Source organism: Mirounga leonina, unplaced genomic scaffold, assembly GCF_011800145.1.
Source record: "Mirounga leonina isolate KUSES-001 unplaced genomic scaffold, KU_Mleo_1.0 Mir_115, whole genome shotgun sequence".
Classification (NCBI taxonomy): Eukaryota; Metazoa; Chordata; class Mammalia; order Carnivora; family Phocidae; genus Mirounga; species Mirounga leonina.
In genome coordinates this window covers 73,341,451-73,356,288 of record NW_023270268.1, presented here as the reverse complement: position 1 = coordinate 73,356,288, position 14,838 = coordinate 73,341,451, and the positions used below count along the sequence as shown (strand labels likewise).

The following is a 14,838-nucleotide window of genomic DNA, read 5'->3' as shown; positions in this document are numbered from 1 at the left end:
GTGCAGTCATTTTAGGTGTCTGCGATTCTTGATTTGGGCTGAGGCCCTGAGGCCCCTGAGGGTCATGGGATCTAGCTCCGCATTGGGCTCCACACTCAGTGTGGAGTCTACTTGGGACTCTCTCTCTACCTCTCCCTCTGCTCCTCCCCACTGTGCTCTCTCTGTCTGTCTCTGTCTCCCTCTCTAATATAAATAAATAAATCTTTAAAAAACTAAAATAAACTAAAAATAATGCAGACCCTGGAGTTAGGCTGTTATGGGTTTGATTCTGGTTCCTCTGTTGTGTGTGACCCTTAGGGAAGACATATACTCTCTCTAAGCATCAAGTGTCCTCAGCCATGAATGGGAATGATAGTGATAATTACTTCCTTGGGTTATTGTGGATGTTAAATGAGACGATACACAGAAAGCTCGTTGTGCAGCATATAGCAAGTAGTCCAGTGCACATTAGCTGTCATCATCATTATTATTAAACTACCCCCTTGCTGCTGTTGAAAGACAAAGTAGGTATATAGGTCATATGTTAATAAAAAAAGGTGGAAAAATAAAATTTTTTTTAAGTTGGTTGCAGAACAATATGTATAAGAATATACTATTTTTATAAAAAATATAAGTTTGTGCATCCTGAAAGGACACACATTAAAGAGTTTAACAGTAGTTACACTGGGCAGTGGAGAGGACTTTCCCTTTTTACTTTATGTACTTCAGTATTTGATTTTTGTGAACAGTTTTATTTTTGCACTTTTTTTTAAAACAGCTGATAAAGAGAAAAAATCATTCTATTATAAAGCTGGATGAGGAAGGAATCACAATGGTGTTTTATATGCAAATGTCTATCTAAACATTCAGAGGAGAGGAAATTCATTCCAGGTAGACAGGCTTTTCCCAGGGACCATGAATGGGTATGATGTGAACACAGGGCGAGGTTTCATTTGGTGGGGCTGGGGACTGACAACATAGTGAAGGAGGAGCATGAGCAAAGAAGCACAGTAGGGGGAAGACTGGAGGCACATATGGAGAACATTAATTTGCCCATTTTCCCATTTGGTTGTCATATAGGACTATGTAGAAGAATGGTGGGAAATAAGACTGAGAGTTTAGGGCCTTCAGTACCAGGTCCGATATTTTTAATATGGTGGAGACATGCTAGGAAGCGTCAGCTGGAAGGGCTGAGAAGGAAGCAGGAAGTCCCAAGAAGACCTCAGAGTTACCCAGGCTTGTGGCCCTCCGCCTGAATCAGGGTCGAGCGATGGGCATGAGAGGAAGAAATGAAGAGGACAGATAGGGAAGAATTTGGGAGCTTTGTAGTTGACTATCGCATGTGGAAAGCGAAGGAGAAGGTATGGATGACGGGTTTTCAACCTGCAGGACAAGGAAAATAGTAGTGCCAGTCATGGAGCTCCCAGGGCGGGAAAGAGTGCAGGCAGAGTGGGGAGATGATTTATTGGACCCACCATGTTCACTTTAAGGTGCCGATAGAGCATCCAGCTGGGCATGACTAATCAGTTCTGGAGAAGGAAGGTCAGGGCTGGAAATAGATTTGAGCTGGCAGCATCAAAATGGTAGTTGAAGTATCAGGAGTCTATGAAATGACTTTGGTCTGCATTCTCTACACCGCAAGACTTTTGATTTCCATCTCCTGGGAACGTCTTCTTTTTGCCCCCATCTGCTAGGAAAGTCTTTTTCTTTTTTTTTTTTTAAGAATTTATTTATTTATTTGACAGAGAGAGACACAGTCTGAGAGGGAACACAAGCAGGGGGAGTGGGAGAGGGAAAAGCGGGCTTCCTGCGGAGCAGGGAGCCCGATGTGGGACTCGATCCCAGGACCCCGGGATCATGACCTGAGCCGAAGGCAGACACTTAACGACTGAGCCACCCAGGCGCCCTGCTAGGAAAGTCTTTAACCAATTCTGTGTTCACATGATACTATGAAATATATTGTATATTCGTATGGTCTGTTACAGTTTACAAAGCACTTCCACATTTATTAAATCATTGTTACATTCTCATACCCATTTAATGGGTCAGAATGGACCAGGAAATCAGGACTCTGAGATTTGAAATGACCTAGTCAAGATCACAGAGGTGATCATGCGACATATGGCAGTTTTGGGTCTTAAACCAGAATTTCTCTCTCCCAATTCATTGCATTTCCTACTTTAACACTGCAACTTTTCTTGTTGAAGGAAAAATATCTAAAATATCCTACAAACATTCAAAGAGCTAAAACTCCATTTTAAAAAAAATTTTAATTCCAGTGTAGTTAACATACAGTGTTTATTAGTTTCAGGTGTACAATATAGTGATTCAGCAATTCTATACCTTACTCAGTGCTTATCAAGATAAGTGTACTCTTAATCCCCATCACCTGTTTTACCCATTCCTCCCCCCCCCCCCCCCTGTAAGCACCAGTTTATTCTCTATAGTTAAGGGACTGCTAAAACTCCATTTAAAAAAAAAAAAGAAAAAGAAAACTTTGAAATTCACCTTTTTTGGAACCTATAGATTCCAGACCTATAGATTTTTTTTTTTAATCTTTATTGTCAGGTAGTTAAAAGATGTTGATATCTTTTAGGTTGAAAGAGATCTGTAGAATGTCAGTTACTGAATAAATGAATGTCTTCTAATTTTTCTTCAACTTTCCCCCCTTTTCCATAAAGATGTAGACATAGCTGTAACATATAACCGTGATGGGTCGTATAGCATGCGGGTAAGTCTAACTGGTTTTGTTCTACAGTTTAAAGCTAAATCTGATCTCTCTCATACTGAGGAGGGTCTTTTTTTCACACTCTGGGTTCTCCTAAGCCGGTGACCAGTATGACTATAGTTAGGAGGATGTCATGTGCTTTTATTTCAGACCAATTTGGGGAAATTACCCCCTCTACAGTTCTGATTGTCTCCTCAATTTGTCTGTGGTTCCCTTAAGAATGAAAACTTGGTAAAAGAAAAAAAAATAGTAATAATAGCTTTGAATCAGACGCCTGACAAGTCTCTAAAGTATGTGCATGTATTTACATTGAAAGCAGCCATTCTCAAACTTTTTGGTCTCAAAATCCATGTACACCTTTAAAAATTATTAAGACTCCCCGAAGAGCTCTTGTTTGTGTTAATTACATGTATTAATATTTACCATTTAGGAAGTTAGACCGAGCATATTTTTATTTCTTACTGTTCTTTTTAATGTATATTTTAAAAATTATATGTAAAATTTACCATATTAAACATTTTGGAGTTAAAGACATTAAATATATTAACATTTGTTTTACAAGCATCACCACCACCCATCTCCTCTTTTCTCCTCTTGCAAAATTGACACTCTGTACCCATTAAACAATACACTCCACTTGCCCCTTTCCGCCTCCCCCGCTCCCAGCCTCTGGCAACCACCATCCTACTTTTCGGTGTCTATGAATTTGACCACTTTAAGTACCTCATATAAATGAAATCATTCAACATTTGCCCTTTGTGATTGGCTATTTCACTTAGCATGTCTGTAAGGTTCTTCTACGTTGTAGCATGTGTCCAAGATTCCTTCCTTTTTGAAGTGGAATGATATTCCATTGCCTCTATATACCACACTTTGTTTATTCATTCATCTCTTGATGGAGACTTGGGTTGCTTCCACCTTTTGCCTATTGTGGATAATGCCGCTATGTACATGGGGGACAAATACCTCTTTGAGACCCTGTTTTCAATCCTTTTGGGCATATACCCATAAATAGAATTGCTGGATCATATTTTTTATTTTTTGAGGAACTACCATACTGTTTTCCACAGTGGCTGCACCATTTTACGTTCCTACCATCAGTCACAAGGGTTCCCTTTTCTCTGCATCCTCACCCACATTGATTTTGTTTCTTTTTTCTTTTTTATAATAGCCATCCTAATGGGCATGAAGTGTTATCTCACTGTGGTTTTGATTTGCATTTCCATAATGAATAATGTTGTTGAGCATCTTTTCATATGCTAATTGGCCATTTGTATATCTTCTTTGGAGAAATGTCTATTCAAGTCCTTTGCCTCTTGTTTTTTTTAAATCAGGTTGGTTTTTTGTTGTTGTTGAGTTGTAGGATAAACTGAGAAAATTTAAAACCTAAGATTATACAAGCACATGTTCCATTAGCTGTCAGGGTAACATTATCACATGTCCTGCAATCTCTAGAAAATCCTACTGTATATTCATGAGAGAATGAGGGTAAAAAAAGGCAAGTAACATTAGTATTATTATGAAGTAGTTTGACTTTGTGGACCCTGAAAAGGGTCTTGGGGACCCCAAGGTCGTACTTTGAGAATCTCTGGTGAAAATGTTCATGATAGTCCTCAATTGAAAAGTCCATTACACTGGCAAAATGAAATGCTGAAAGGGATTAAAAAACAAAAACAACAATGTGAGAACTCAACCAAATTCATAAATAGGTACAAATTCAGAGAGCAGAATAAATCATTTTTAATATGAGCCAAGAAACTTTAAGTCCTACAAAAAGAATTGATTGAGGATATGCTGTGGATCTGCCATTGCCATGAGATACCATTTTGATTCACTGAGATTCAGAAAAACTGGAAAGTCTACCTATTTTAGTATAGGAGAGTTGTAATTCATATCAGTACCTCTGGTTTGGGGATCCCTTTCTTATTCCCTTGGTAAAGTCAACTATAGATTTGTTCTAATCTGCTCTTTGAACTATATTCACAAATTTAGAATGCGCTTGTGTAAACCTTTAAACAAAACTGTTCCCGATCTAACCTTTATGTCCTGAGAATTTCACAAACATTCAAACGGCTGTTTTAGTAGTTTACAGAGCCCAGTAAATGTCATATTTAACTTAGGATAGATGAGAACCGGTGTATAAATACTGCAATGTAACCTGGTTCACCTTAGCCTCTATAATATATTTGAAAAGAATAGCCACAGGACTTGGACAATGACCTCGTGGGAACTGAAATGAAAAATAGAGAAGATTTAAATGGATTTCCTGTGTGTAGAGGAATTTTTTTTCTTGAGTTTATATATGTGAGAAAATATTTTTTAAAACAGAAAGGTTTCATGTCCCTTTGTTAGCTTCCTTGAAAGATCAAGTGTGAAATCTGTTCTTTGGCATTCTCTCTTACAGTGAGAAAACTGTGGCCAGTCTCCAGCTAATTTATCTTCTTAAACTCAAAACTGAAAGCCATAAATTTTATCTACATGTTGGGGAGATAAAAGATATACCATGTAATTGTGTGGTTGTGGCTTTTTTCTTTACTCACATTGGCATAGTAAAACCAAATTTGACTTCAGGTACTCAGAAATGAATACTAAGATGTAATAGAGTCAACTGAATTTTAATAATCTTGCTTAATTTGTATTTCTATTTCATGTTTTTATTGTTATTCTCAAGTGAACATTTATCTGTAGCATGGTGCTGTAGATAAGTTATCTGTTTTTTTAATTATCTTGTGCTGTTTCTATCTAGAGAACTTTGTTTATGAAACTTAGGGGAAAGTTCATACATGGCTTTTTAAAAAAATACTTCACCTGTTTCCTTTTGAAACTATTAATAGTAAAGAATTCTGATTTTATGAATTCTGTAGGGTTGTTTATTCATTTTTAAGGATCTAATTTTTCTGTTTTTATTTTCAGATTGAAGATAAAACTTTCCAAGTCCTTGGTGATCTTTGTACTGAGGGAGACTGCACTTACCTGAAATGTTCTGTTAATGGAGTTGTTAGTAAAACTAAGCTAATTATCCTGGAAAACACTATTTACTTATTTTCCATGGTAATGTCTCTTTTTTTATAATAACACTGTTGAAGTTTGGGAGAACATTGCTTGACCAGAGGCATCCCACTGAAACATTAGAAAGACCCTGCTTCCTTCCATCACTGCTGTGACCTTTCCTCTGTGTCCCCCACTCCACTCTGTTTCTTTGCCACATTCCTGCCTTCCCTAGTTCTTTTGTTCACACAGCTCCTCACTGATAGATACATACTCATTTTCTTCCTTTAATTCTGAAACACGTCCTTACACCCTTCTTGTCAGAGGGTATCTCGCTGCCCAGTGCGCAGTATTTTCTCAGGGATTTGGTGCCTGAATACTTTCCCAACCCCATCCTCCTGGCACTTGGAATTCTGGGGATTTGGGAGGAGGTGACCATTGAGGAAAGAGTCTGTGGAGCCAATATTCCTTGTGGGGAAGGTGGGCAGTAGGAAGGTAGTGGGGGTTAATGGTGGTGTCTTGGCAGTCAAAGGATGGTTGATGATTGAGGCAGGCGTGGCATAGATTTGGGTAGGGGCATGTCTCCTGACTCATTGCTCCCAGTTAGGAGCCTGCTGCCTGATGAGCCCGTAGTTTCTACATGGGCAGAAAAGAAAATGGATTATCAGATACACTGTGGCCTCTTCAGAGTCTTCTCACATTTGAGAACCATCTTACAAATCATACTCCTTTGTGATGAGATGCCTTTAGTTTTCCGGTAATTTACTTTATACAGAATCAAGGATGATCTCACTTGATCAGGCATTCCTTTCCATAGTTACTCTGGTAACAATATGGTGGTGGAGGCAGTATGGTGGAGTGGTGACGAGTAGGAGTTCTGGAATGTGAAATCCCGGCTCTACCTCAGCAGCTGTGTGAGCTAGGGCAAGTTAAACTCTCTGGCTTCAGTTTCCCCTTCTCTAAACAGGAAAAATAACAGTACCTGCCTACCTCGTAAGCTTGCTGTGATGATCAATGACACACACACACACACTCTCTCTTTATATATATACATATATATATATATATATAACTGTTAAGAACAGTTCCTGGCTTAGACTAAGCCCTTGATAGTGGGGATGCTACTCAAAATGGCTTTCAGATGGTGGCTATCTGTTATCAACAGTTACATACATTAATTCCTTTAATCCCCTGTGAGGCATGATGCCATTACTCCTTTATAATGGGAAACCAAGACTGAGAGGGGGTTAGTAATTTGCTTAAGGTCACAAAGCTTGATTGGAACCCTGGTATTAAAGATGACTAATATTTAACAAATAGCTTGAAGACAGTCATTACCCTAGGTATATTAATAAAACTACAGTGATTTGATCTTGATTTCATTTCCAGTTTGGTTTCTATTTATAGGAAGGAAGTACTCAGATTGGCATTCCAGTCCCCAAATACTTGTCTTCAATGAGCTCAGATGGAACTCAGGAAGGTACCATAGCTCCTATGACGGGTACCATTGAAAAGGTAATCATGTGAATGTATGTAGAAGGATGTTCAGTAAGGCCCAGTAAATGGCATATACATCATTTTTCCCTCTCCAAATCTTTCTCATTGGAAAGCATCCTATTCAAGAAAACAAGAGACTGGGCCACCTGGCTGGCTCAGTCGATAGAGCATGTGTCTTGGCGTTGTAAGTTCAAGCCCCATGTTGTGTGTAGAGATTACTTAAAAATAAAACCTTAAAAAAAGAAAGAAAACAAGAGACTGTATGACAGATTCCAGTTCTATGTTCAGTCTTCAATGAAAATACCCATTTACCTAATTTATGATACTGTTATTTTTGAAAGTGGGAATTTCTATCAAAGTACAAATAATCTAAATTTGTCGTTTTATGATTAAAATGGAACATTCACCAAGCATTATCCAAAAGGTCTGTTTTTTAATGTTAAACATAACAGCAAACAATTTATCGTGAAGTAACAGTTTTTCTAATGTACGTAATTGCATGTGTGTTAAAATGAAATTTGAAAGGCTGCTACTGGTGAAGAACAACGAGGTTTGGTGTTGAATGCTATATGTATTCAGAGTTATGATCCATACTGAAATAACTTCAAATGGTGGCGGATCAGTAGTAACCTTTTTATACACTTGAATATAGTAGAGTCCCTTTAATTGCATCTAAGTCATAAAAATTCAACACTATATTCTTGGTACCCAAAAAGAAGGAGAAGAAAATAACCATTTAAGTAGTGAAAGTGATTGCACCCACCACTCCCCTCTACAGATGTTTGCCCCAGAGGGAGTATGAACTCAGAGATTTGGATCACTCAGTCTCTGTTCCCGTGGACATTCCATAATGTGGGCATCCCTGCACATCTGTGGCAGAAGATGCACATTTTCCCCATAGCTGCCCTCTAGACCATGCATTTCATCAAGCACTATTATAGCATCACCCAGCATTGGGTGATTTGGGGGCTTTCAGAGGTGTTTCTCATTTTTCACACTTTGGGCTCTCCACATTGACTTTAGAACCTAACTCCACTGTGTGATGTTTCCAAAAACTGCTTCATCACCATGTTAACCAGGAAGACAGCTGAGACATGAGATATATATGAGTTCATTTATACATGTAAAAAGGAAAATAAAGATTTTTTTTCCAGGGTTGCCAATAAGTTTAATTCTTTCACATGAAGATAGTCGTCTGTGCATTTACCACACAGGGGCCTCAAAACTTGGAGCACTATCCTAGACCACCTATAAAATCTAGAAAACAAGGTGTGACCCTCCCCCCTGCCTATGACATTTAAGTATGTTGGTTCTTCCTTGGTGGTGGTATGGCTTGTCTACATTCATGAAAACACAAAAGGATCTCAAGATATATAAGGCATATTCATCTGATTCAAGGAAAACTAGATGGTTTGGGGATGGAGGTGAGGAGCTAAGCAGTGTTTCCCACTGACAAGAGGCCCAGCAACACAGATTGACCTGTAGGTCTCTGATTTGCCTCAGTACACCTGTCTTTGGCAGATAAGACAACCACATAGATCCATACTTTCACTGTGTACATTCGTACTCCAACTCTGTGGACCACGAGGGACCTCTGTGTTTTTCAATATTAACCTGTCACTCTTAATTTCTAGATATTTGTGAAAGTTGGAGACAGAGTAAAAGCTGGAGATTCTCTAATGGTTATGCTTGCCATGAAAATGGAGGTAATGAAATCACAAGTTCACTTGCCAATTAAACTTTAGGAACTTTCAGACCTAATTTTTTTTTTATAAGTTAATACCATTTTAAATATTAAGAGCCATGGGTTGATGGAAGCATTAACTGCAAGACATAAAACCAAACCACCCTTCTTTTAAATACATTTTCATTTTAATTTTGTGAAACTGCACCTGTCCATTCTGATACTGAAATTAAAGAAATTATCAATAGCTTAAATTCAGGCAGTTCCCCCCAGCTGATTGTTAAACTTGGTATTTTCTAAGGCCAAACTTGGGATGCCAAACATCAGTATCAAGGTGAAACCTCAGTCAAACTAGATGAGCTGTTGAGGTTTGTAGATGGTTGGAAATTGTAGGCCAGTAGTTCTTAGCCTGGCCACATATTACAATCCCCTGATGGGGAAGGCTTTTCAAAACTACTTCCCCAGACTGGCTGAATTGGGATCCCCTGGAGTGGGGCCCGAGGATCGGTAGTTTTTAACAGCTTCTCAAGTGAGACTGTGGTGAAGCTTGTTGTGAATTACCAATAGGCCAGAGCTTCCTGATCAGTGACCTTGAGTATGTTGCAGGTATGTAGAATAGTGACTCCTCACAACTCCAAAGCACACCATAAAAAGGTTATTTTTCGCTGGGTGCTGTGGTATAAAAAGGCTTGAGAAACATCAGAACAACTGGCTTTATTTTTCACTTTTCTTCTCTCTTGCCATGCTGCGTGCTCAGTCTTCATTGGTATTGCAGTCGTTGTCATGTCTTGTGTCCCTGCAGCACACCATAAAGGCCCCAAAGGATGGCACGATCAAGAAAGTGTTCTACAAAGAAGGTTCTCAGGCCAACAGACACGATCCTTTAATCGAGTTTGAGGAAGAGGAATCTGACAAAAGAAAAGCAGAGTAAACTCCATCAAAGAAATGCTCCATTAAGCAGTATCTTCAATATAGCATCTCTACAAAAAGAGAAAGTGCCTTCCTGCTTTTCTCGGAGTCCAATAAACAGCAGTTTCACTAAATGATTGTATGATTAGGCTAAAACACATTTTTATCTTTGAGAATCATGTACTTGGGTCACCAACACAATAAATTATCTCAAAATATTTCATACTAATAGATTGAATTTTACTTTTTTATTGGAAGCTAATATAGTTTGTTTCTGCCTCAAATTTTATACACTGTAGTGTCTTTTAGGAAGGCGGGTAGTGAAAAGGTTGTTTAAATTATTTCCCACTTACAATCATGATGAAAATAGACCTATTTCAGAGACAGAAGCAAATCTGAAAACATGATTGAGTTGAACGTAATTTTCCTGGGGCGCCTGGCTGGCTCAGTCAGTTAAGTGTCCGACTCTTGATTTCTGCTTTAGTCATGATCTCAGGATTGTGAGATCAAGCCTCCTGTCCAGCTCCACACTGGGTGTGGAGCCTACTTAAGATTCTCCTAGGGAGCCTGGGTGGCTCAGTCGGTTAAGTGTCCAACTCTTGATTTCAGCTCAGGTCATGATCCCAGGATCCTGGGATTGAGCCCTGCATCAGGCTCCCTGCTTGGTGGGGGAGCCTGCTTCTCCCTCTCACTTTGCTGCCCCCCGCCCCGCCCCATGTCAAATAAATAAAATCTTTAAAAAATTAAAAATTAAAAAATAAAAGATTCTCTCTCCCTCTCCCTTTGCTCCTCCCCCCCTCACTCCCTCTCCCCTGCTCCCTAAAAAAAAAAGGAAAGAAAAGAAGATGAATGGGGCACCTGAGTGACTCGGTTAAGTGTCTTTGGCTCAGGCCATGACCTCAGGGTCCTGGGATTGAACCCTGCATCAGGCTCCCTGCTAGCAGGGAGCCTGTTTCTCCCTCTCCCTATGCCCCTCCCCCTGCTTGTGTGTGCTGTCTTTCAAATAAATAAATTTTAAAAAGAAACGAAAATGAGTAAGGTGTGTTCAACATCCAAAAACAGATCTGCCCAACTGAAGTAGAGGGTTTTGGGGGGCTGTGAGAGGTTGGGGCCAGACTAACTGGCAAGGAAGAGCCCTTTTGGATTTTATCTTGCAAGTAGCAGTTACATTGAATTATTTTTTAGCAGGGAAAACAGGGATTTGTAGAAAATTCATCTGGCTAGTAGAGCCCTTTTAAGAAATTTTGACATTATTTCACAAGGTTGAACGTTTGCATACCCTATGACCTCACTTCTAGAAATGTACAAACGTACTTGTGCACTAAGAATGTTCATAGCCACATTACCCATAACATTGGAAACAATCCCAGTTGGTTGGCAGGAGAAGGGGTAAATAACTCTGGTATGGCACACAGTGGAATACTATGTAACAACAAAATAAACAGGCTAAGAACATCAAGGCATGCGTTTTGGAATCAAAGTTAACGACAGGGATTAGCTTCAGGTATTAATTAGGCCAGTGGTTGAGACAGGTGAGGCATATAGAGATGGATGCAAGCTGCCGCTAATGTTCTAGGGCTGAATGGTTGGTTGGTTATATTTATCATGCAATTATGTTTCATAACTAACGTTACGTAGAAACTCTTCATAATTCAAATAATACTTTTAAAAATCTCATCTGGCAGCAAGATGCATGTGGATGGAGGAGGAAAAGACTAGAGCCTAGAAAACCAGCTAGGAAGTTCTTACAGATATTTAGGCATGGGGTAATAAAGGACAAGGCCATCTCAACCAGAGCTTTTTAAATCTATTTTTAGCAACAGAGGCTTTGCCCCTATCCAAGCAAAACTCTCTACAAGAGGGAGAAGCAAAGGTGCTCTGGTGGAAATTAGGGGTTGCTATTTTCTCCCTTTGATCTCCTTCACGGAATAAGATCGAGCTCTCAATTTCCTTGTTACTTGACCGTGTTGGTGCAGAGAAGGAACTTAAAGCCCGCCAGCCCAATTACCCACATATTGGTGGAATCCTTTGAGAGCATCGCTAACTGGGGTGCTGTGTGAGCAGAGTTCCTTTGCATGTGCCTACATCCGTTCCTTCTAAAGACAGAGCATTTGCCTTATACCAGGGCCTCTGGAAACCAAGATGGCAAGAAATGGTTTTTACTCCTGCCCTAATTAATGGGAAACAGGATCCAGCTATGTAGAAGAATGTACTCTAATTGATAGTAGGACATACCGGTGTACTAGGTGCCATGGCGGGGGCCAGGTGAGTGGCGTAATCACTTCTACTTGGCTGGGAGGCTGAGGGAGAGACGGTGACATCTGACCTGGGCTTTGGAGTACAGCCATTTGCCAGCGGAGGAAGAAGGTAAGATAAGGCCGTCACAGGGAGAGGGACTAGCAAGGGCTAATAATAACAGTAAGGCGTGAAAGTGCACATGGTGTTCAGGGCACAGAGCCATCCAGCTTGGGCTGGATCACGGGGGAGCATGGCAGAGAGGGGCTGGGGAAGTGGCTGCCCAGCAGGGAAAGGACTCGATTCCGGAGGCGATTTTCAAACACGTTTTTCAAAGTTGTTTCTGTCCACAGTCTGGAGTACAGACTGGAAAGTGGAGAGAGACCAGAGACAGTCCAGAAGAGGCACCAGATATGGATGCCTGAGCGGGATGGGCCAGGTGGAGAAGACAGAGCTCGGTACACATTTCCACGACTTAAAAGTAGCTTTTCTTTTGGGTTACCTCCATTTACAAGCGTGGGTCAAAACCCGAGTTGTATGATTGGAAGAAAGCAGTTTCCTCCCTTATCTCTGACAATAGCATTTTGGATGCATTGTGTTCAGGTCTCGAATAATGAAGAAAACAACAAAAGTTAAGACGTTGCTTTTTAATCCTTGGCGAGGCCACATAGCATTGTAGTCAAAACAGCCTTGGGCGTTAAAATTCTGGCGTTCAGACCCTTGGCCTTGCCACTTACTGGAGTGTCTTGGGGAAAGTCACTGACACTCTCAGCATCATCTGTAAATGGGGGTGGCAACACTAACCTCGCAGGGTCGTTTGGCAGATTAAATGAGAAAATGTATAGGTTGCCTTTAGCACTGTGCCTGGAACATCATTTATTCGCAACTGATAGTTATTATTAATTTTTAACTGCAGCTATTGCTCCGGAGCAATTAAGGAACTGCTCTTAATTCAGCTCAGCTGCTTATCCTTGCCAGCAAAATTCCCAGGTGCTGGGGTGGTGAGCAACCCCACTGGACATGCTTCACTCTGTCCCCTCTTCACTCTCTCCCCCAGCTCTAGCCAGCTCCAGGGTCACCCAGGCGCTTGTCAACCACAGGCAGATCGTGGGCGCTGTCTGGGGAAGGCCCCATGGTCCCCTCCCTCTGCAACAGTGGGCTGTCAGGCTGGCATGTCCTAGAGCCTGGGTGCTGATGGGACGGCAGCATGCCCAGAAGCAGCTTGCTTCTTGCACAAAGGATAGGCTCCATCTTCCAGTTGTCACATGTGTGTAGATGGCGCTGGAGCGGGGACTGTCCCTGTCTGGCTTCAGGCTCCGTGTGAGTGGGCGTCACCCCTCCAGTGGGGCAGCCGAGTAGGGAGGTCTTCTTACTGGGGCTGAACTCATTCTTTGTTTTTTCCTCCACTACTGGCTTCTCTTCTCACCCTTGCACTTACCATTCTTAACCCTCAAATCGTTCTCTGAGGAATATTAGAAGTTGAAATGTGCATCTATGTTCCATCTTCTGTTGTGGTTAAGATATTTTACAGTGTTGATAGTAAGACCTTGCCCTTCTGTCGCACCTTCCGTCAAAGGATTTCTAAAAGTACTCCGAGATATTCACACCAAGCTTCAAGATACCCAGGAAGAGGAAAATGTGATTCAAACTGTGTGGTGAGAGGGAAGGAGATGGATGTCCCCAAATGCTTTGCTCCGTGCCCAGAGCAGGGAGCCTTGGATCATTAGTGCCTTCCCGCTAATGACACACTGCTCCCTGTGGGCTGGCCCCGGGGAGCTGCAGCCTTGGGGGAGTGGTTCTCCTCCACCAGACTCTAAGTATAGGGCATCCCAGGAGGCTCGGCCCACGCTCCACAGATCTCAGAGTCTCAGGCTGGGTGGGAGCAGTCTTGCCCATCCGCCCCCAGCCCCTGTGAATAACCCCGGGGAGACCATTCCTTCTGGACCAGGGGGTGCCTGGATTGTTAGCAGATCACAGCCGATACCAAAGATTACCCTGTCCCTCTGACATTTGTCTCCCATATGCTGGATCACGGGAATCAGAATGCCCTGGTGCCTCTAAGTGGCTCAGTCTCCTGCAATGAGTGGCAAGTACAGGGAGCACCCGCCCCTTAAACCTCCAAGTCACAGCCCTGACGTTAACTCCGTCCCTCCTAAGATGGCTAACGTCATTCTCTCTGTACAGACCACTCCTCATAAGCTTGGTGCTAAACCCTTTGTTTAGATTAGAAATAAATCCTCGTTCCAAATCCATCACCCCCACCAAAACCAAAACCAAACCAAACAAAAAACAAAAAACCCACTAACGGCAACAACAAAAGATAACTTGGGGCTTCTCTCTCTCCTCAGTTATTCTTACTCCTTTATCATCACCACCTACGTCATAAAAGCATTGTGGTTTTGTCCCCATTCCTGAAGGCAGGTGGCATGTTAGTCATAATTCAGACTGGCATCCCACCTACGTTTGTTTTCCTATTGCTCATCTGGCCCCACCGGGACCTTCCATTTCTTATATGCCATTCTAAGCAGGCTGCCTCATGCACAGTGGGCAACCCTTGCCCTCAACCTTCCTTACTCCACTCTAGGCCAGACCCATTGCACAACTGAACCCTAGAGTCCTTCCACAGTAATACAATATGTCACACAACTACTGGAGATCTATGTGCAAGGTAAGTCACAGGTCTTTAGTTCCTTGGCCATGTGGTGCTCGCTTCGGCAGCACATATACTAAAATAGTTCCTTGGCCATGTGAATACCATTAGTCTCTTCTCAGATAAGTATTAATTTAATTTGTGAATAGGTAATACCTGCCCATGGTT

General features: G+C 41.4%; 1 protein-coding gene across 3 annotated transcripts in view; it reads left to right on the top strand.

Annotated features, from left to right (window-relative positions):
* MCCC1 (methylcrotonoyl-CoA carboxylase 1) overlaps positions 1-10,010 on the top strand; it is a 60,357-nt gene extending 50,347 nt beyond the window's left edge. For 2 of the 3 annotated variants that reach the window (XM_034999658.1, XM_034999661.1), the window contains 5 exons: positions 2,661-2,710; positions 5,621-5,758; positions 7,103-7,210; positions 8,827-8,898; positions 9,679-10,010. In XM_034999658.1, coding sequence (XP_034855549.1) covers positions 2,661-2,710; positions 5,621-5,758; positions 7,103-7,210; positions 8,827-8,898; positions 9,679-9,807 — 497 coding nt within the window. In that variant the 3' untranslated portion in view covers positions 9,808-10,010. The remainder of the gene's footprint in view (positions 1-2,660; positions 2,711-5,620; positions 5,759-7,102; positions 7,211-8,826; positions 8,899-9,678) is intronic. The other variant, XM_034999659.1, reaches the window with a different exon arrangement.
* The last annotated feature ends 4,828 nt before the right edge of the window (positions 10,011-14,838 follow it).